The 22,320-nt window shown below is 36.4% G+C and overlaps 1 protein-coding gene across 4 annotated transcripts in view; it reads left to right on the forward strand.

Annotated features, from left to right (window-relative positions):
- Nucleotides 1-22,320, forward strand: part of CNOT2 (CCR4-NOT transcription complex subunit 2) — a 112,037-nt gene that overhangs the window by 23,335 nt on the left and 66,382 nt on the right. For 3 of the 4 annotated variants that reach the window (XM_060025229.1, XM_060025228.1, XM_060025231.1), the window contains exon 2: nucleotides 18,584-18,656. In XM_060025229.1, coding sequence (XP_059881212.1) covers nucleotides 18,584-18,656 — 73 coding nt within the window. Of the gene's footprint in view, nucleotides 1-18,513; nucleotides 18,657-22,320 lie in introns of all 4 variants that reach the window. The other variant, XM_060025230.1, reaches the window with a different exon arrangement.

The following is a 22,320-nucleotide window of genomic DNA, read 5'->3' on the forward strand; positions in this document are numbered from 1 at the left end:
ATGAGGAAGATTGGTCTTAAAGATTTTTTTTCTTGTATACTCTGGTTTTGGTATCAATGTAATGTTAACTTCTTAAAAGTGACTTACAGAATAATCCCTCCCATTCTATTTTCTGGAAGACATTGTGTCAGATTGGCACTATTTCTTTTTTAGAAATGTTTGGAAGAATTCACTAGTGAAACCATCTTGACCTGGAGGATAACTGTGTGAATTAAATTTTTTCAGCAGATTTAAGACTATTCATGTTGTGTCTTAGTTTCGGACATTAGAAGTCTGAAATCAAGGTACCAGCTGGGCCATGCTTCTTTTCGAGGCTCTGGGGAAGAATCCTTTATTGCTTTTTCTGCCTTCTGGTTGTTGTCAGCAGTCCTTGATGTTCCTTGGCTTACAGCTGCATCACTTCTATTTCTGCCTTCATTTTCACTTGGTTATCTTTCCTCTGTGTATGTCTCTATGTCTCTATTTCCTTTTTTTTTTTAAATAAATTTATTTATTTTTTGGCTGCGTTGGGTCTTCATTGCTGCATGCGGGCTTCCTCTAGTTGCGGCGAGCAGGGGCTATTCTTCGTTGTGGTGCGTGGGCTTCTCATTGTAGTGGCTTCTCGTTGCAGAGCATGGGCTCTAGGCGTGCGGGCTTCATTAGTTGTGGCGCATGGGCTCAGTAGTTGTGGTTCGCAGGCTCTAGAGTACAGGCTCAGTAGTTGTGGCACACGGGCTTAGTTGCTCCGCGGCATGTGGGATCTTCCCGGACCAGGGCTCGAACCTGTGTCCCCTGCATTGGCAGGCGGATTCTTAACCACTGCACCACCAGGGAAGTCCTCCTTTTTTCTTAGAAAGATACAGTCGTCATTAGATTTGGGCCCACGCAAATTGAGTATTACCTCCTCTTAATTTGACCGCATCTGCAAAGACTTTATTTCCAAATATTGTTACATTCAGAGATACCAAGGATTAGAACCTGAATATATCTTTATTGGTACACAACTCAACGCACTACAGTTATTACAGTTTATAATCTTGTCACCAGGTAGTTCCCGTTCCTTGCATCAATCTATGCTGTAATTGTCATATTATATCTACATGGTTCATATACCCCTTCAGACAGTGATGTAAATTTTCCTTTAAATTATCACACATATTTTAAAGAATTTAAGAAGAAAAGAATAGGGATTGGCAAACTATGACTATCGGCTAAATACAGCGTGCCACCTGCTTTTATAAATAAAATTTTATTGGAATACAGCCACAGCTCTTAGTTTATGTATTTTCTGTGGGTTCTCTTGTGCTGTAAGTGCAGAACTGATTAATCACAACAGAGACTTTTGGGCCTGCAAAGCCTAAAGTATTTATCATCAGGCTGGCCCTTTACAGAAAAGTTTGCTGTTTCCTGGTCTAGTATACATTCCCACATATTTGCCATTTTTGTTGTTCTTCATTCAGGAAATTGTAAGCTTCATTATTTACCTTTGTCCAAAGAAACTTCCTGTTTTTAGAGCAGGTTGGCTCATGATGATTTATCTTAGTTTTCTTTCATCTGAAAATGTATTTATTTCACCTTTATTTTTTGAAGGATACTTTTGTTCCATCTACATTTCTGAGTTGACGGTTCTTTTCTTGATAGCATTTAGCTAGAGTTAAATAGTAGTAGCTACCTTCTTTAGGTGGTTCACAGACTCTCCAGTTTGTTAGTTTCTGCTTTCTATTGTTTCCTTGATATTGATACTAGCTGTTATTTGATATCTACTGTTGTGCTTATGCTGTTGTACTTATCATAGATCAGGAGGGAAGTAAAAATTTCACTTTACCCATGTCTCTCTATAAAGTGGGAAAATAGACCAAGAAGTACATGTTTCAGGAAAAGTGGGAGAAACAATATATTTTAATAACATTTGGAATATTCAGGTATTTGGGCTATTTCTATGCATTCAGTGCAAGGAATTGTGTCTTGTGCAGAGTTGTCTTTGCCCTGTCTTGCTTTGTTATAGCCAAGTCACATCAAAGTTCATTTAGCCTTGGATCCTGAGCCAGAAAACCTGGATTCTGTTTTCTCTGGCTCTGTCACTAATTAGCTGTGTGTGTGACCTTCAACACTCCCACCAGACCACAATTTCTTTATCTTTAAAACAAGAAGTTTCAACTGAATATGCTCTGAGGCCTATTCTTTTTCTTAATTTGCTGTGCTTTCTGTTATCCTCTGCAAACAACCTTATTCTTCTTGCCCTGAAATTCTGACCCAGGTGTTCTTATCCTTTTTTGGGCTATGAACCCCTTTGGCTCTCTGGTGACACATGTCGACCCTTTTTCAATATTTTAGGTGTGCAAAATTAAATATGCATGCTTATGAGGACACCAGTTATATTAGAATATGGTTTTTAAAATATCAAATAAATAAATTCAGTAATGTGCATATCAACAATGTCCAGTGGTGTATAGTAATTTTTAGGCTAGTAATGAACATAAATGAAAATTTGACATTTGAAGCAACTAAAGTGTTTTGAAAATGTCTGTAGTTTCTAATGGTAACAAAATCACAGGTAATACCACTGTGGCTTGTTGATTACTTTTTTTTTTTAACTTTTTTTTTTGTGTGTTGTGTGGTACGCGGGCCTCTCACTGTTGTGGCCTCTCCCGTTGCGGAGCACAGGCTCCGGATGCGCAGGCTCAGTGGCCATGGCTCACGGGCCCAGCTGCTCCGCGGCATGTGGGATCTTCCCGGACCCAGGCATGAACCCGTGTCCCCTGCATCGGCAGGTGGACTCTCAACCACTGCGCCACCAGGGAAGCCCTACATTTTTTTTTTTAACACTTTTTAAAATTGGGGTATAGTCGATTTATAATATATTAGTTTCAGTTGTACAACATAGTGATTCCAAGTTTTTCTAGATTATACTTCATTTAAAGATACTCTAAAATATTGGTTATATTTCCTATGCTGTACAATATATCCTTATAGCTTATTTATTTTATACCTACTAGTTTGTACCTTTTAATTCCCTATCCTTTGCTTGTTCTCTCCTCTTCCCTCTCCCCATAGAATTACATGGTAACCACTAGTTTCTTCTCTGTGTCTGTTTCTGTTTTGTTATATTCATTCCTTTGTTTTATTTTTAGATTCCACAATAAGTGATAACATACAGCATTTGTCTTTCTCTGTCTGACTTATTTCACTAAGCATAATACCCTCCAGGTTCATTTTTCATGTTGTCGCCAGTAGCAACATTTCATCCTTTTTTATGGCTGAGTAGTATTCTGGTGTGTGTGTGTGTGTGTGTGTGTGTGTGTGTGTGTGTGTGTACACACACCACTTGTACTTTATCCATTCATCTGTTGATGGACACTTTGGTTGCTTCCTTATCTTGGTTATTGTAAGTAATGCTGCTATAAACATGGGGGTGTGTGTATCTATTCAAATTAGTGTTTTTATTTTCTTCAGATAAATACCCAGGAATGGAATTGCTGGATCATTGGTAGTTCTGTTTTTAGTTTTCTGAGGAATATCCATACTGTTTTCCACAGTGGCTGTCCAATTTACATTCCCACCAACAGACTACAAGATTTCCCTTTTTTCCGTATCCTTTATTTGTGGTCTTTTTGATGATTATCACTTACTTTTTTTTTGAATGTTTGAATTTTATTTATTTTTTATACCTCAGGTTCTTGTTATCTGTTTCATACATATTAGTGTATATATGTCAATCCCAACCTCCCAGTTCATCCCACCACCACCACCTCCGTATTACTTACATTTTTAATTAAAGATATACCAAATTTCAATTAGAGGTTAGTAGAATAAGGATGTAACTTTTTTCCATCCAAGTTCATACCCTCTGTGTTCGATCAACGAACTCTGAATTTTTTATTTTTATTTTTTTTTTGGCCGCACCGCATGGCTTGCAGGATCTTAGTTCTCCCACCAGAGATTGAAGCTGGGCCATTGCAGTGAAAGTGCCGAGTCCTAAGCACTGGACTGCCAGGGAATTCCCAACAAACTGAATATTTTTATTTATTTATTTATTTATTTTTTGTGGTACGCAGGCCTCTCACTGTTGTGGCCTCTCCCGTTGCGGAGCACAGGCTCCGGACGCGCAGGCTCAGCGGCCATGGCTCATGGGCCCAGCTGCTCCGCAGCACGCGGGATCTTCCTGGACTGGGGCACGAAGCCGTGTCCCCTGCACTGGCAGGTGGACTCTCAACCACCGCGCCACCAAGGAAGCCCAAACTGAATATTTTTAGAACATAGGTTAAAACCTCCTCTTCTTATCAGTCTGGCAAGACATTTTCTTTTTTTATCAATTTATGGCTGCATTGGGTCTTCATTGCTGCGCGTGGGCTTTCTCTAGTTGCGGAGAGTGGGGGCTACTCTTGGTTGCAGTGCGCGGGCTTCTCTTTGCAGTAGCTTCTCTTGTTGCAGAGCTCGGGCTCTAGGTGCACGTGCTTCAGTAGTTGTGGCTCGCGGGCTCTAGAGCACAGGCTCAGTAGTTGTGGCGCACAGGCTTAGTTGCTCTGTGGCATGTGGGATCTTCCTGGACCAGGGCTCGAACCCGCGTCCCCTGCATTGGCAGGCAGATTCTTAACCACTGCACCCCCAGGGAAGTCCCAGTCTGCGAAGACATTTAATTTAGTGTCTACTGTGTGTTAGGTAAACGTAAATTGTGTTTAATAAATATTAAATACATTTCTCAATGAATGAATATTACTATTAAAGATGTGAATGTTACTGTAACTTTGTGTTATTCATTGCTTTATAACTCTGTGGAGAATAATTTGGAAACATGGTTTCTGACCCCAGGGTCTGTACAAATGGAGTTTTTATTACAGAAATAAATTCTCTTGTTCTTTGTTTCTTATGGGCATTTCTAATTGAGTCTGTATTTACTACCTGGGATATAGTAAAGTTCCTTAAATAATTTTGGTAGGAAGTTAGAAAAGAATATGATTATTAGTATCAAGGATATTTGGCTGTTTTAATACTGAATAATTGTTCCAGAATGTCTGGTAAATTTCTACTTGAAATAATTTGTCTAGCTAGTATTTCTTAAAAGGGAATACAAATACCTCTTATCAATGGCACACTACTATAGTTATTCTTAATAGGATGTATGATAAAATGGAACTTGGCTGTTATGCATATTAAGCAAATAGTACATTTTGTCTGTATTGCCTGAAATTTTTGAATTGTGGGGTTTTGTCATTATTCTTAATTCATTAGCAGTAAAACAACTAAAGGTTGTAAAGGTTCTTTATAGTTTGTGTTCTCTTATTACAGTGCTACCTGGCCAGAGTTGAGACTGAGTAGACTCATACTCCTACTTCTTTGACTCTAGGTTTACTCTAATCTTCTCTCCTGGAAACATATGTGCTAGGCTTTTTTGTAGGACTTTTTAACTGCCTCCCCTGGACCACCACCCCACCTCCCATAGAGGAAGAATATATGTTTGTTATATACAGAATCTGTCACATGCAGAGGTGTGTTGGTGACGTGTGTCCTTATTAACAAGCCTCCACTGAAGTGACATGCTCTTAAACCATTGCTTTCAATTCCTGTAGTTCCAGAGTATTCTGAGCACTTACAGCTAGTGAACTACTCTAGCTTACTCATGTACCCTAAGAATCAGCTGTTTTTATGCCGGTGTTAATACAATTTTTAGTTTAAGTATGATCTAAGCTAATGAAATATGAGTATAGAAAGAACTATCGTTTTAAGCTGTTTGTATATGCTTTGGAAAAGTGAGGTAGATGCCTTGGAAAGACTTTACATAAAATGGTTTAAAAATTACTAAAGGATTAGGTGTGGATAAGCCTAAAGGTTTAGGAAGCTTTTGGTTCGACTGACTAAAATTTATTTTCTCGTGTCTCTGGAGGAATGGTCATTTGTGTGTTGGTTAATGCAACAGCTAAGTGATTGAGGCCAGAGCCAAATTCTTTTCATCTTTCTGTTCTGCCATTATTAGAGTGTGAGATTCTCCTTAAGCTAACTCTCCACAGATTTAGTTTGTTTGTTTTGGCCACACGTGCGGCTTGTGGGATCTTAGTTCCCTGACCAGGGATTGAACCCTGGGCCCTCGTCAGTGAGAGCGCAGAGTCCTAACTACTGGACCGCTAGGGAATTCCCCAAGCTAGCTCTCTTGCGGTTGAAAGATGGCTATAGTAGGTAGTTCTAAATGTGATAGTCTGATATAACAACATCTAGGGGAACAAAGGGGGCTGTCTCTCTCTCCTTTCCTAAAATCCTGCAATCAGATTTCTCCTCTCCTCTTTCTCCTAGTATCTCACTGGCCAGAGTTGGTTCAAATGCCCTTACACAAATCATTTACTGACAGGGGCATGGGGGTGGTTGGGTAGCATTATCATATTTACTTAAATCAATCAACATTTCCTCTTAAGTCATGTGGGAAAGCTTGAACCACTGAACAACTATGGCAGTCACAGGGAGAAGGACTGGACTGTTAGGGAGTCAACCAGGAGTGTCTGCTGTAGAGAGACAATTTAAAAAGTAGAAAACATGCAAAAATTCAGAAGGATGTAGAAACTGGACTTCTTTAAGGAATTTTGAAGCTTCCTTCTTACAGAATTGTATAAAGATAAGGTACATTGAATGTATTCATTTCTGTGACTGGGATAGACAACAGAGACCTTGGTTGACGATAGTAATCTGGTAGCCTTAAAACTTTAACAAAACAATTTCGCTGTTCGCCTTGTGACACAGTGCCTGTTTTTTCTCTGCTTAGGGTCTAAAGCTCAGTGTGAAAGGATATTGTGGGTACTTTATTTCCTGATAGGGGTCTTTCTGAACTTTGAATCTCCAGCTGATTAATGTCTGTTACTTGTCACCCCATTGCTGATTTCCTTCTTATAGAAGAATAGTGAGACTTCTGAATAGATGTATTATTTGACAGCTGGAATTTCCAGAAATGATTTCATTTTTTTTGAAACCATAATTGATATGATATATGTATATGATACATCTATGATATTTATTACCAATTACGGTTTCATGAAGAAATATATATATCACATTTTCTTCATGAAACCATAATTGGTATGAGATATATGTGTGTGCATGTGTATATATACATATACATATATGTATGTAAAGATTGAATTCAAGTTAAGTGAACAGGAGCTCAAATTCTGGCCCTGTTACTTCCAGCTTAGTTAACTACCTCTTGACCTTGTGTTATTTCCTTACTGTTAGAGTTTGTTTTCTCATCTGTAAAAAAGGGACAGTAATATCTACCTTATAGAATTATTTTGAGGGTTGAAAGAAATTATACATGAAGTAGTGCACAGTGACTAATGCTTGGCAAATGATAGTTAATATTACATTTCTAGGAAGAAATGTTAAGATAGTGGACATATTTTTAAAACCTAAGTATTGAATATATTAGAGGAACTTTTTTTACTAGAAATTTCTTGTAATAAGGAAGTTTTACTGTAATCTACTTCTTCTGATTATCTGCTTCTGCACTTACAGTGTATGTATTTCAACAAAAGAAATCTTGTGCTTAAAAAACAGTGTAAAAATTAATGTTTAAGGCCCAGCATTATTTCTCAGAGGTACAGTAAGAGGCAAGGAAAGGGTGCATTGGCATGCATAGGAACTGTACAGTCTCTTATATTACTACCTTCAATTTATATAATGTTTCTTTTTGCTTAGTACTTAAACTGAGATGAAAACATTTTTGAATTTCACTTTCTTATAAAGTCTTAACCCGACAGCCTTAATCTTGGCTGTACATTTGAATCACCTGGAGCACTTTAAGCCTTTCTTTTTTTTTTTTTTTTTTGCGGTACGCGGGCCTCTCACTGTTGCGGCCTCTCCCATTGCGAGCGCAGGCTCAGCGGCCATGGCTCACGGGCCCAGCCGCTCCGCGGCATGTGGGATCCTCCCGGACCGGGGCACGAACTCGTGTACCCTGCATCGGCAGGCGGACTCTCAACCACTGCGCCACCAAGGAAGCCCTGGAGCACTTTAAAAAGCACCTGCTGACCAGGTTCCATCCCTGACAAATTAATTAAAGTAGGAGCAAGGGAGGGGACATTAATATTTCTTAAAAAAAAAAACCTTCGGTGATTCTGATGTGCATCCTATGATTAAAAACAGTGTAAATCCTTTAGCCTATTTCTGTCCTCTATAAATATGCCTATTGCCTCTTCCCCTCTGTGTTAGTGCCCTAAACAGTCATGTGTCAGTGCTTTGCAGAGCATCTGTGGCTATTCCCTTGACTTTCACGCCAGGAACAGTGTACCAGAAGTTGCCCCTTTGTGTTTTACAAAAAATAAACTTTGAGAAGTTGGGAGAATGTCTACTTAGTTAGTGTTCACTATGTTATCTTCTTTAAATGGAGGGGTGTAATTATTCTTTTCTCCTTTTTACTTAAGCTTTATTATCTTTTTTAATTTTATTTATCTATTTTTGGCTGCGTTGGGTCTTCGTTGCGGTGTGCAGGCTTCTCATTGCGGTGGCTTCTCTTGTTGCGGAGCATAGGCTCTAGGCACTTGGGCTTCAGTAGTTGTGGCACGGGCTCAGTAGTTGTGGCTTGCGGGCTCTATAGTGCAGGCTCAGTAGTTGTGGTGCATGGGCTTAGTTGCTCCGCGGCATGTGGGATCTTCCTGGACCGGGGCTCAAACCCATGTCCCCTACATTGGCAGGTGGATTCTTAACCACTACACCACCAGGGAAGGCCTTAAGCTTTATTTTATTTTATTTTTTTTATTTATTTATTTTTTTTATTTTTGCAGTACGCGGGCCTCTCACTGTTGCGGCCTCTGCCGTTGCGGAGCACAGGCTCAGCGGCCATGGCTCACGGGCCCAGCCGCTCCGCGGCATGTGGGATCTTCCCAGACCAGGACATGAACCCGTGTCCCCTGCATCGGCAGGCAGACTCTCAACCACTGTGCCACCAGGGAAGCCCTGTATTTCATTTTACTTGGAACTTTTTAGACTTGGTAGTAGAAATTTTCTGTCTTGAGATGCTTGGCCTTTTATTTTATTTCTTTTTTCTTTTTCTTTAACATCTTTATTGGAGTATAATTGCTTTACAATGGTGTGTTAGTTTCTGCTTTATAACAAAGTGAATCAGTTATACATATGTTCCCTCTTGCATCTCCCTCCCTCCCACCCTCCCTATCCCACCCCTCTAGGTGGTCACAAAGCACAGAGCTGATCTCCCTATGCTATGCGGCTGCTTCCCACTAGCTATCTATTTTACGTTTCGTAGTGTATATATGTCCATGCCACTCTCTCACTTTGTCACAGCTTACCCTTCCCCCTCCCCGTATCCTCAAGTCCATTCTCTAGTAGGTCTGTGTCTTTTTCCCGTCTTACCCCTACGTTCTGCATGACCTTTTTTTTTCTTAGATTCCATATATATGTGTTAGCATACGGTATTTGTTTTCCTCTTTCTGACTTCACTCTGTATGACAGACTCTAGGTGCATCCACCTCACTACAAATAACTCAATTTCGTTTCTTTTTATAGCTGGGTAATATTCCATTGTATGTATGTGCCACATCTTCTTTATCCATTCATCCGATGATGGACACTTAGGTTGCTTCCATGTCCAGGCTATTGTAAATAGAGCTGCAATGAACATTTTGGTACATGACTCTTTTTGAATTATGGTTCGAGATGCTGGGCCTTTTAGACAGATAGATCTACTGTCTATTACTCACAGTAAATTCCATGTGTCAGGTACCTAGAAGCCTCCTTGAAATAACATGTGACAGAACTACACAGATATGTAAGAAATCGTGCATCAGGAACGCTACCAGTACAGAAAATAGAAGACACACAAAATTAAGCTACAAAACATTAAATTATGACAAACAGAGTAAATTGATTTCAAAAGCATAGTGTTGATTTATTTTTATTTGTTTTCCTTTGTAAATGTAGGCAACTTTTCATTTTACATGTTAATCATAGACTCTTGAAACATGTATTATTAAAACATTCAGAAAAACTATTTTTAGTTGATGTGGCATTTTTCCCAGACTAAGTTTGATATAAAACAGAAATTCCTGAGTTTTATTTATTTTTATTTTGTCTGCCCACGTTTCTTATATGTAACATAAGTCATCAACTCAGAATTTTGAAAACATTTATCTATGTGATCGAACCAAAAATTAGTTCAGAAAATAGTTCATAAAATACTTGTAACTGCAGCCTACCTACTAACAAGAAAATGTTGCTTAACATAGTTCTGGAATTTGAGAAACCCTAAGGTTTTAAAGATGATGTTAAGTGCATTTACTTCAGCTTTTATTGAGCTCTAGTGAAATTGGTCACATTTGGTAGTGTGTTTTAATTAATAGCCAACTTGGAATATAATGTCCTCTATATCAGAAAATAAAACCTGCCTAACGGGTTCAACTCTCTTAACCTGACAAATTCACATTGTAGCTTAAAGTTGAGTTTGGTAAAGACTACCAAATTAAAATCTTTTTTTTTTTTGATGTGGACCTTTTTTTTTTTTTTAAGTCTTTATTGAATTTGTTACAATATTGTTTCTGTTCTATGTTTTGGTTTTTTGGCCCTGAGGCATGTGGGATCTTAGCTCCCTGACCAGGCTTCGAACCTCACCCCCTGCATTGGAAGGCGAAGTCTTAACCCCTGGACCACCAGGGAAGTCCCTAAAATCTTTTATTTAGATACCATTCCCAACCTCCAAAATATTTGGGCCATGTTTTAAAGTACTATTGAGCAATAAAGTGGGAGGAAAAAGAAAACATGGAAAAAAATCAACTGTAATTGTCCACTTTCCTAAATGGATTACTTTGACACAAAACATTTATTTAAAGTATAAAATTTTGGAGCTGCACACATTAAAAAAATTCATCTAAATTGATCACTTTATTTTACAGATTAAGAAACTGAAGCCAGAGAGGAGAAACTGATCAGGCTAATACTAACTAGAATTCAGATTTTCTGGTTATTGTTCCATTCAAGGTGTATATTTTTGTATGATGATGACATCCAAAATTTAATAGAATTTGGAGAATAAAGTTAATTTTTTTCTCTCCAATTAAGTATTTTCTAGAAATGTTACTCATTAATCTCTTATTTTGAGAAGTTTTTTTTTGAAAGAAAAATTGGGGTTCAGTTACCATTTGTTTAGATAATATTAGGTGCTGAATTTTTATTAGCCTCTGATTTAGGGAAACACCTAGGATGAATAAGCCTGCTTATCTTATATTAATTAAGATTTGGTTTCTATTTTCCCTCTTACTGGCTTCTTGTCAGATTTTAAGCTGATAGCATGACTAAATCTATTTCACGGGTTTTCAGCAGAAAAGGTATAAAATGTTTATTCTTTTATCATTTATACTGGTATATTCAGTAACTTTATTCTAAAAGTATCTTGAATTTGAGAGAAGTTATTGCATGAGTAGACACTAGTGATACATGTGTTACATGAATTACTTTGCGTTCTTGAAATTTAATTCTGTTACCAGTCTGTTAAAAAGTTTAAAGTTTTTTGACTTAGTTATTTGCAAATATTCAATACAATTTGGAGGCTTTAAAACATTAGCTTTGTTTACATTGTTTAAAAATCTTTTAAATATTACTTCATCAAGCCTGTCTTTTAAAATATAATTTTGACATACCTGTTAATCACCTAGCATTTTATAAATTTTTGTTTTCAAGCAACATACAACATACCAGTGAAATGATCCATTCTCTAATAATCTGAATGTTTACCATATTTACAGTGTTTTGTAGTTGAGAACAAACTGATAACAATAGAGGTACTACATAGTTCGTTCTAGCCTTTCATCCTTGCTTACCTGTAACTTTCCTGAAGTGGGAAATCTGGCTCCCACCAACCACCATCTATTTTACTTACTGTTTATCTTCAGTAGACATGTATAGTTGTTTCAGCATTACTAATCCATAGCCTTGTAAGGAATCACTTTACCAACCAGAACACAGTGTTTATATAGAGTTCTTTTTTTCTGTTACAGTTGCCAGTCACAATACCATCTTCCAAAGTTATTTAGGCCAGCACCATTTTCCATACCCCCTTCAATGTGGCTGTGTCATACATTTGTAATACAGTTACTCTTTTGCCAGTTCTGTATTTCTAACCTCCTAGTTGATTTTTAAGATTTGCATACATTCAGCTTTACTCTTCATGTTGTGAAGTTCTATGGATTTCGGGACATGCATAGCATCTGTGTCCACTCCAGTACCATATAGAATAATTCAGTCTCTTTAAAAGTTCCCTCTGTGTCCCCTTTGTAGTCAGTCACTCCTCCAGTTCCCTGGCAACCATTGATCTATTTTCTCTCTCTACAGTTTTGCCTTTCCAGAATGTCATGAATGGAAACACTATATGGCCTTTTTGGTCTGGATTCTTTGCCTTAGCAAGTGCATTTAAGATTCATCCATGTTGCATAAATTAATAGCTTGGTTTTTTTTTAATTGTTGAATAGAATTCTGTTGTGTAGATGTGTTGTTTTATTTATCCATTCACCTTTTGAAGAACATCTTCCATGGTATAAACATTCACGTATAGGTGTTGGTATGAGCGTAAGTTTTCAGTACACTTTGGTAAATACCTAGGGGCACAATTACTGGGTTGTATGTTAAGCCTATGTTTAACTTTATAAAAAACTGCCAAACCCTTCCAAATGTATTTGCTTTCATTTTTTAAAGATATTTTAGCTAGATTTAGAATTCTTGGTTAATAGTTTTTTATAATTTTTTTCTATAGTTTAAAAATGTTGAGGGGAGTTCCCTGATGGCCTACAAGTTCGTATTCTGGGCTTTCACTGCCATGGCCCCAGGGTTCAATCCCTCCTGGTCTGGGAACTGAGATCCCACACCCCTCACGGCTAGAAAAAAACTTGATTACCTCTCCCCTGATTTGCATTGTTTTTGGTGACAAGTCTGCCATCATTTCTCTCTCTTTTTCTCTATGTATTCTTTTTTCCCCTTCTGGCTGCTTTATGATTTCTCTATCACTGTTTCTCAGTAGTTTGACTGTCAAATGATGAGGTGTGTTTTTTTGTTCTCCTTAGAGGTTGTTGAAGTTATTGGATCTGTGAGTTTATAGTTCTCAACAAATTTAGGGAAAGTTTGGCCTTTTTTCCCTGTCCTCCTGCTCTTTTACTCTTTCTGGGATACTAATTACATTAATTTTAGACTGCTTGATATCGCCCAACAGTTCACTGTCCCTAGTGATGATATCTCACTGTTCATTGTCCCATGGTTCCTTTTTTTTTTTTTCTAGGCTCTTTTCTCACAGTGTTTAATTTTGGAGTTTTTTCTGTTGCTATGTCTTCAATTCATTAAGCTTTTCTTTTGGAGTATCTAATCTGCTGTTAATCCTATCCAATGCATGTTTAATTAGAGATATTGAATTTTTATCTCTAGATGATCAGTTTGAGCCTTTAAAAAATGTTTTAACTTTCAAATAATTATAAATTCATAAGATGCAAAAATAGTACAAGGAGGTCCCATATGCCCATCACCTATCTTCCTCCAGTGATGTCATCTTACATAACTGTAGTGCATTATCAAAACCAGAAATCGGTATAACTTATTAGACTGCAAATTAATTCACTTTACCCTTTTCTGCATGCATTCACTTTTTTGTATGTTTTTATCATTCTGTGGTATTTTTCACATGTGTAGAGTCATATAACCACCACCACCAAAAGCAAGATACAGAACCTTTCTGTCACCATAAAAAAAAATCCTCTTTCTGCCAACTTAGGTATTTTTGATACCTTGAAATTTTTTTCTTTTAATTTTTTAAAAAATTTAAATAATTATTTATTTATTTTTGGCTGAGTTGGGTCTTTGTTGCTGCTCAGGGCTTTCTCTAGTTGCGGCGAGAGGGGGCTACTCTTCATTGCAGTGCGTGGGCTTCTTATTGCGGTGGCTTCTCTTGTTGCAGAGCATGGGCTCTAGGTGCACAGGCTTCAGTAGTTGTGGCACGTGGGCTTAGTAGTTGTGGCTCACGGGCTCTTAGAGCATAGGCTAAGTAGTTGTAGCGCATGGGCTTAGTTGCTCCGTGGCATGTGGGATCTTCCCAGACCAGGGCTGGAACCTGCGTCCCCTGCATTGGCAGGTGGATACCTTACCTTTCTGGTACTATGTTCATAGTTTTCTTTATTTGCTTGAATGTATGGAATACATTTACAATACCTCTCTAAGCCACTAATTCTATCATCTGTATAATTGCAGGTTTATTTCCATTTATTATATTTCACCTTGTTATCGGTTGTATTTCCTGCTTCTTTGCATGGCTAGTGTTTCTGATTGGATGCCAAACATTTAATTTTACATTATTTAATGATGGTTTTGTTGTATTGTTTTAAATATTGTTGGGCTTTGTTTAGGGGTACAGTTATGGTACTTAGAATTCTTTTGATCTTTTTGAGGCTTGGTTTTAAGCTCTGTTGGTGCTGGTCAAGAACATACTTCAGTTTAAAGCTTATTTGGTTTCATTACTGAGGTTTTCATTACCTTCTGAACTCTATTCAGTACCCTGTGTGTTAAAAGGTCCTACTCTCATTGATGGGAACATGAGCTCTGGGGATTGTTCTGCCTGCTCCTTTTCAGAGGCTTTTTCTTCAGATTCAGTAGTTTTTTCACATGCATGAACAGATCATTACTTAGCTAAAACCTTGAGGGGAATCTCTCTCCATATCTTTGGAGCTCTTTGCAGCTTCCTTCTCCCCATTTGCCCTGCAAATTCTGGCTGTCTTGGTGTTTCCCCTAACTCTGAACTCTTTTTCCTTAACTCAGTGAGACTGTTGTGCTCCAGTTGGGTTCCATCGCCTAACCCCCTCCCTGTGTTTCAGCCTTGTAACTCTACAGGCAGTAGAGCTTACTTTTGTTTTGTTCTCTGGATGATCTCTGTCCTGAGATGGTGTTCAATGTCTGAAAATCATTGTTTCATACATTTTTTTCTAGTTTTCTAGTTGTCTAAGGTAGGAAGGTAAATACAGTCTCTGTTTTTCTGTCTTGGAAGGTATCCCTGCCTTATAGAAAATTTCATTTTAGTTTTATAAATATTTGTCTTTTCTGAGTTTTTAAATATTTATAGGACTTTGTGGGAAAAGCAGTGCATAAACTTTAATAAATTTAGGTACCTAGGGTGCATGTTCTCTCTCATGTTTTCTTTTTTTCACATATTCTCTGTGTCACACATATATTCACAGCCTTTTTTATCTATTCACTGTCCTTTCATTCCTAATATGATGAGTATCAACACAATCTGTTATTGAACATCTTTGTTTAATATAAGATAGTGGTGACAAATGTTAGCTTTTCATGTTTACCCAGAAGAAAATAAGAGTGCCTTAATTTCTTTTTCCCTTTGTTTACTGAAAGGAGATAATGATTTTTAGTTATTGTTCAATATAGAATGTTGATTCCTATATTGGTTAGAACACATACAGGCATACATCTTGTTTCATTGTGTTGCAGGAAGGGGGACCCCTTCCCTTCCAGGGCCCGAGAGTGAGCTCTTGTCTAACACTCTGAAATGAATTGTCCGAGGAGACACATGGGCTGACAAAGCAAGAGGCTTTATTGGGAAGGGGCGCCCATGTGGAGAGCAGCAGGGTAAGGGAACCCAGGAGAACTGCTCTACCACGTGGCTCGCAGTCTCTGGGTTTTATGGTGATGGGGTTAGCTTCCGGGTTGTCTCTGGCCAATCATTCTGACTCAAGGTTCTTCCTGGTGGTGCACGCGTCGATAAGCCAAGATGGATTCCAGCGCGAAGGATTCTGGGAGGTTGGTAGGACATACGGACTGGTGTCTCCTCTCCTTTTGACCTTTCCCGAATTCTTCCGGTTGGTGGTAGCTTGTTAGTTCTGTGTTCCTTACCAGGACCTCCTGTTGTAAGATAACTCAAGCAAGTGGTTACTGTCGTGTCTGGCCAGGGCAGGCGGTTTCTGTCGGTGGTTCCCTTAACAACCGCACTTTGCTTTATTGTGCTTTATTATTCTATTGTGTTTTTACAAATGGAAGGTTTGTGGTAATCCTGCATCAGACAGGTCTGCGGGTATTGTTTTTCCAACAGCATTTGCTCACTTCACGTCTCCATCACATTTTGGAACTCTTGAAATATTACAGACTTTTTCATTATTCTAATATTTGTTTTGGTGATATGTGATTGGTGATCTTTGATGTTAGTATTGCAAAAAGGTGATGACTCACTGGAGGCTCCAGTGACGGTTAACATTTTTTAACAATAAAGTGTTTTTTAGTTAAGGGACGTACATTGTTTTTTTAGACATAATGCTATTGTATACTTAATAGACTACAGTATAGTGTAAACATAACTTATGTGTGTTGGGAAACGAAAAAGTTTGTATGACTTGCTTTATTGTGGTATTTGCTTTATTGCTGTGATCTGGAACTGAACCTGCAGTATCTTGGAGGTATGCCTATAGTGGCTGCTGTTTGAAACCCTAAGCCATGAAATACTTGAAGTTATCCCAAGATGGGGAAACAAAAGAAACAAAACAAGCTTTACTTTTGTACTAAATTCATAGTATTCCAAAGTTAATATTTTTTTAATCTGGTAAATGTACAGATTAAATATTTTTAATTATATTATTTAGCATATAAAGTCCTAATTATCTCATATATATATATAATGTTACGCTGTTGAAAATAGAATAGCCTTGCCTGATTTTAGATTTCTAATATATCTTTTGATGAAACTGGTACAAATGGAAGATAGTGCATGGACTTTAAACTTATTCTTAATCTTATTTAAGAAGGAGAACATGCTTATTTTCTAAGAAAAAACTGAAATTTTACACTTACTGTCCATTGAATTCAGACTTGTCATGAACATGTTAATAGTAAAGCAAGTACTGTTTTAACCTCTCTTAATATTATAAAATACATTAAAACAGGGTTAATGTTGTTTAGAGGATGCATAATAAATAGGTTTGTTCTCATTTTGTGACAGTCATGAACATTTAAGTTGGAGCTAAATGTATGTCACTTAACGATTCTTGAACATCTAATTCAGTAGATAGTTTTTCTTTATGAATAACCTAATTCCTTGCTAGATTATATTTATAGCAGTAAATATACTTACGCTTTAAAAAACCTTTCTCCTTTGTTACTTTTGAGAGAGACGTATTTAATTCCACTAGTACATATAAATTTGGTAATGCACATTTACATTTTTGCCATAGAGCCAGGCATCTCTGAAGTATTTCAGCCAAACATTTACAATGCAAGATGGTCAAAATTAAGTAAAAGTATATAGCACCCGCTAACTTGTGATCAGGCATAAGAGAGGAGGTGGAGTGTAGGTTTTCAGTACATGAATTCTTTTTAAAATTTAAATCTAATAATATTAATTTTTAATGTTTTCCTTGAAAAATTTTCTGACCTTCTTACTAGATTGCTTTTTAGACGTAATCCATGTGTATGTGTATGTGCATGTTTGTTGGTTTTAGTAAAATTGATTCATACTTCCTATGAAATTAAGTTAGGTGTTTTTATTATCCTCTCTGAAAGTAAATTTTGTCTAATATTAAATAATTGCTCTAAATTTGAATATAGTTTTTAGTGGTTAGCAACTATTGTTAGTTCAGTAGGTATACTAACTTACTACTTTCCTGGGGTAAACATTTTACTAAAAGTTAGGTAAAAGTAAAAGTAAGACTTTAGTCTTAAAAACAACTATTTACAAATTCTTTGTAGATACCACTTTTGAATTTTTGGTCTTTCATTTTCAATTTACGTTCTTGAGTTAGCATCTCTAGAGACTATTACCTCTGCTTCGGTGATTGTTTTTTTTTTTTTTTTTTTTTTTTGTACCTGAAGTTTACAGTGCCTAGTCATTTTGGACTTATTTAGCTCTGTCCAGGTTAAGAAATAAGCACCATTATTTTTCTGCCCTAATGTAAAAAAGCACATTCTATTAGAGCATGCATGAAATTGGAGGATTGAAGGACAGAGGCTTCCAGAAAGTTGACATGTGTTGCTACTCTTCATTGGAGTAAATTTTAATAGAATATTGAGTTAGGTTTGCATCTGTTAATCATCCTAACATTATAGGATGAATTCCCATCTTATGGCATAGGAATAAACCTCATAAACTGAATGAATAGCGGCTGTATAAATAAGCATTTTGAGGGGAGGGATTTGAAATTAGTTGACTGAATCTGAATTAATTGAACATTTCTGAGACTAACAGGAGGATGTTTATTTAAAAGGAAAAAAAATGTGTCAATTCAGGGCTGAATTTTTTGACCACTCCATTTTTATTCACTGTAAGTTTCTTTCTATGTGTGAGGTCTGGGAGACAGTTTTAATTGGAAGGGAAAGGTTTTCATATTTAATAACTTCTATCTCAAATAAAATGTCTGCCAGTCTAGCCCTCCCTGGATGGTTAAGAGGAAGATCAATTAAGATATAAAAAGAGTACTTTTTGGTTTTGTTTTCTATGTATCGTATTGGATATTTTTGCTGCTGTTCATATGTTTACATGTTAGTAATTTTGACGGCTTTTGGATAATTCCACTCTAGAGGGAGAACTGGTGGGCGGTCCTTCCTGTGACACGACCCTTGAGTGACAGTTCTATTTGATTGCCTCCAGTACTGTGAGGAAAGGACACGACTCTATGGTGAGGACTGATGGACATACATTATCTGAGAAAAGAAACTACCAGGTAAGATCAAAAATTTTTTTCCTTTTTTCTGTTGGTCATATAGTTACATGAACTGTTTAACATGTTGTATTTAATTGGAATCAGGTTGGATACACCTGAGTTTGAAAAATTGGGGTTATAATTTTAAAAATAACGTATGTTGGGTTTGACAGTTGAAATAGTGGGAACATTTTTCAGAGTAAAGCATGCTTATAATATAAATGTATATTTATTCTTATAAATAATGTATATATATTATTATAATAAATGTATATATATTCTTTTAGTGTCAGAACATAATTTTTCTGGTGTGTATATCTGTGTCAAAACTTAGATTATCTAAAACACAATTTATGACTTCATGGCTGGATTCAGAGCTAGTATTCCATAAAACAAAATGTTGATTGCTTTTATACATATTATTTCTGGAAGACTAAATCTGAAGTCTTAGGATCTATTCGGGGTACTAGAGCATCACAGGAATGTAGACAAAGTTGGTTAGAGTATAGAAAAAATAGAAATGAAAATCCCAGGGTACTCAGAGACCCCAATTCTATTGAATTTGTCATTAGCTTGCTGTCCTTATAATGTTAGATTCTTGTTTTCTCATTTATTAAGTTATTTAATAATATCCATCCCCTATGAAATATGTAAGGATGCTGAAAGGATGGTTGAGGTGTAATATTCTTGTTTTCTTTCTGAGCTTTTAAAAGAAGGTGAATTTTAAAGATAGTGCTATTAAATAGTGATTTTAAAAACTCTTACATTTGAATTTAATTTTTTCAAAGAAAATCTGCTTTATTCATTTGATAATAATTTAATATCAAATTATCTAATGACTCAGAATACACAGTAGTTCATAGTTAAGTAGGAATAAGCTTTAGGCTTCTTTCACAAATACATATCCAGCCTCCCTCTCTCCCTTCCACCCACAAGTTTTGTTCCCTCCAGGCTGTGAAGGCAACTAGTGTGATAGCAGCAGCTTTTGTTAACTAACCATTTATCTTCTAATCATTATTTTAGCCCAGTTAGTCTTTTCTTCCCTCAGATTGGAACAGTGAACATTGGAGAAAATTGTAAATGGGTCTTCATGGTGAGATAACAAAGAGCCTTTGAACACAAGACTTAGGTTCTGGTTTGGGCACTGTCCATAATGAAAAGTAGTGTCATATTTAACCTTTCTAGAATTTGACCTAATTTTATGTCTGAAGTTTCTTGCCAGATTTTTATAATTTTAATAAGCCAGAGTAAGCTGTGGCTATGCAGAATCAGTTCTCCCTGTAACCTTTTCTGTTCTGAATTGTTTTTATAGAATTAATCAACATGGCCTCTGTTCATTACTTATACTTGCTGTAACTCCTGCCTCACAACCACTTCCAACTACCTTGACTCATAGGATTTTAATTGGTTACACTACTTGGGTTGTTGTATCTTTTGATAGATTCTGCTAAATTATTTTAAGAATGTTGTGATTCTATATTGTGTGGCTTTTCAGTGTTTATAATCCAGTTTGTAAAGCGTAAGCAGAACTTTTGTATGATCACACAGTATGATTAATTTACTTTATGGAATCATATTAATAAAGAATTCCAAATTTTACACTTAAGAAAGGAATAAAAGGAGATTATATTTTATACATGAAGAGATTTCCTAATTCCTGTTCATTCTACTCTAAAAAAATGGTTTAGAGTCACACTGTTTCGGTCACATTATTTACAAATAATCCAGGTCTTTTAGCTTACCTGAAAATGCATTCTTGGTTAGGGTTCTTCTGCCTGAAAATATTTTCCCTTTCTCTTTTCTTGTTACTTAGTGACAATTAGTGCATGTTGAAATATTCTTGGAAACACTTGTTTAAATTGCCATTGTAAAATTATTTGTAAAAACCTCTTTTGAAAAATACATGTATAGAAATATAATTTCCTGTCTGATAATTATGATGAGTATATTAAGAGCATATGGGAAATTCAAAGGAATAGTAGGTAAATTACTAATATTTATATTGGTAGCACTAAGAGTTCGTATATGCTGAGATGAAATGATCTGGATTTTTAACAATTCCATTTTGGAGGAATTTTATTTGTTGTTTTTCATGGATAAAGTAGGATTTCTTTGTAGCTGTGTTTATACTAATTAATTTATCTTTGAGGCCTTTTGTTTTTGGAGGTTACTTGATGTCTTATAGTGTTATTTAAGCATTCTGATAATAATAAGCTAAGAGTCCAGAGTTTAATAAAAAGGATAAAATTTCCCCAGTTCTCCTTTCATTGTGGACTTGATTAAAGACTTAGGAACTCATTTGGGAAGGTGCATTCCCTCAGCTTTGTGCTAAAACCTAATGACTTTTAAATGGGTGTTGGTTGAAGTATTGATTTTTCTATTGGTATCTACTTTGTGTGTTTCATTTGTCACTACGAATTTAAGCCCAGTTAAAAGTTTTTTGAGTATGACTAGAGTAATTGAAGTTTATTTGCAAAGACAGACTGGTATATTAGTTCAGATGAGATAATTTAATTATGTAAATGGTTTATAGTTTATTCTTTTAGAAAGATTGTCAAGCGTCTTCCAAGGAAATGTAACTCCAGTTTTTAGCTAGAATTTTCTTTTCTTTCTCTAATTTACACTAATTTATTCCAACTATGAGCATGCACAAATTTAACCATATTAATTACCAGGTTAACTTACCAGTGCCTTCTTCCCCTCTGTTATATAATGCAGACGAGCTCCTAAACATTACATATAATCTTTGCACATTCTGACCCCGCATACTTTTATTTCCATTGTCTCCTCTGTTTGCTTATTGAGTAATATAAATGGAAAAGTTTTTCCATTGAGTAATATAAAACTGCTTTTAAATCTCTATGCTATGCACTTTTACACTTTAAGCCTTTACTTGTTTGGGTTCCTCTTCATGTAATGCCTCACCTTTCTTCCATGATTCAAGAATTAGGTATCAATACTTTGAGAAGCCATTCTGTGATGGGCTTCAGCATTCCTTCTCCTTGCTTTTGTAGCTTTTGTGCATACTTCTAGTTTAGTGTGTACCATGATACAATGTAGTTATGTTTATTTTTCCTTGTCTTGCTGTAACCCCGTGCTGTCCAGTACCGTAGGCACTAGCCATAAGTGGTATTTAAATTCATTTAAACAAAATAAAATAATTTAATTTCTCAGTCACATCGACCACATTTCAAATGCTCAATAGTTACATGCTGTTAATGGCCACCATATTGAACAGTGCAGATATAGAACTTTTCCATTATTGCACAGAGTTGTATTAGACAGTGCTACTGTATGTTACAAGCGTCTTGAAAACTGGAGCCATATTTATTTTGGTACTGCCTGTACCTAGCATGGTTTCAGTTACATAATAGGTGTTCAAATGCATGTTGTTTCAATAAAATTAAAACAAAGAAAGAGGTGACAGGAAGAAACTGCAAAGTGTGCTGGGGAAAATGCCGCTTATATATATATATCTCCAAGATTTTTAGAATGCTACTTTGAGGTCATCACATCATATGCTAGCTAGTTCAGTGTATGTTATTTATAAACTAGATCTAATGCATCCTAGTCTGTATGTTCCTTAAGAATACCTCATTATCTAGAATACCACATTAACTTTGTGGAATGTATCCTGTCAGAGAATGATGGCAGTGATTGTATTGCTATTTCCTCCTCTCTCCCC

Source organism: Delphinus delphis, chromosome 11 (assembly GCF_949987515.2).
Source record: "Delphinus delphis chromosome 11, mDelDel1.2, whole genome shotgun sequence".
NCBI lineage: Eukaryota > Metazoa > Chordata > Mammalia > Artiodactyla > Delphinidae > Delphinus > Delphinus delphis.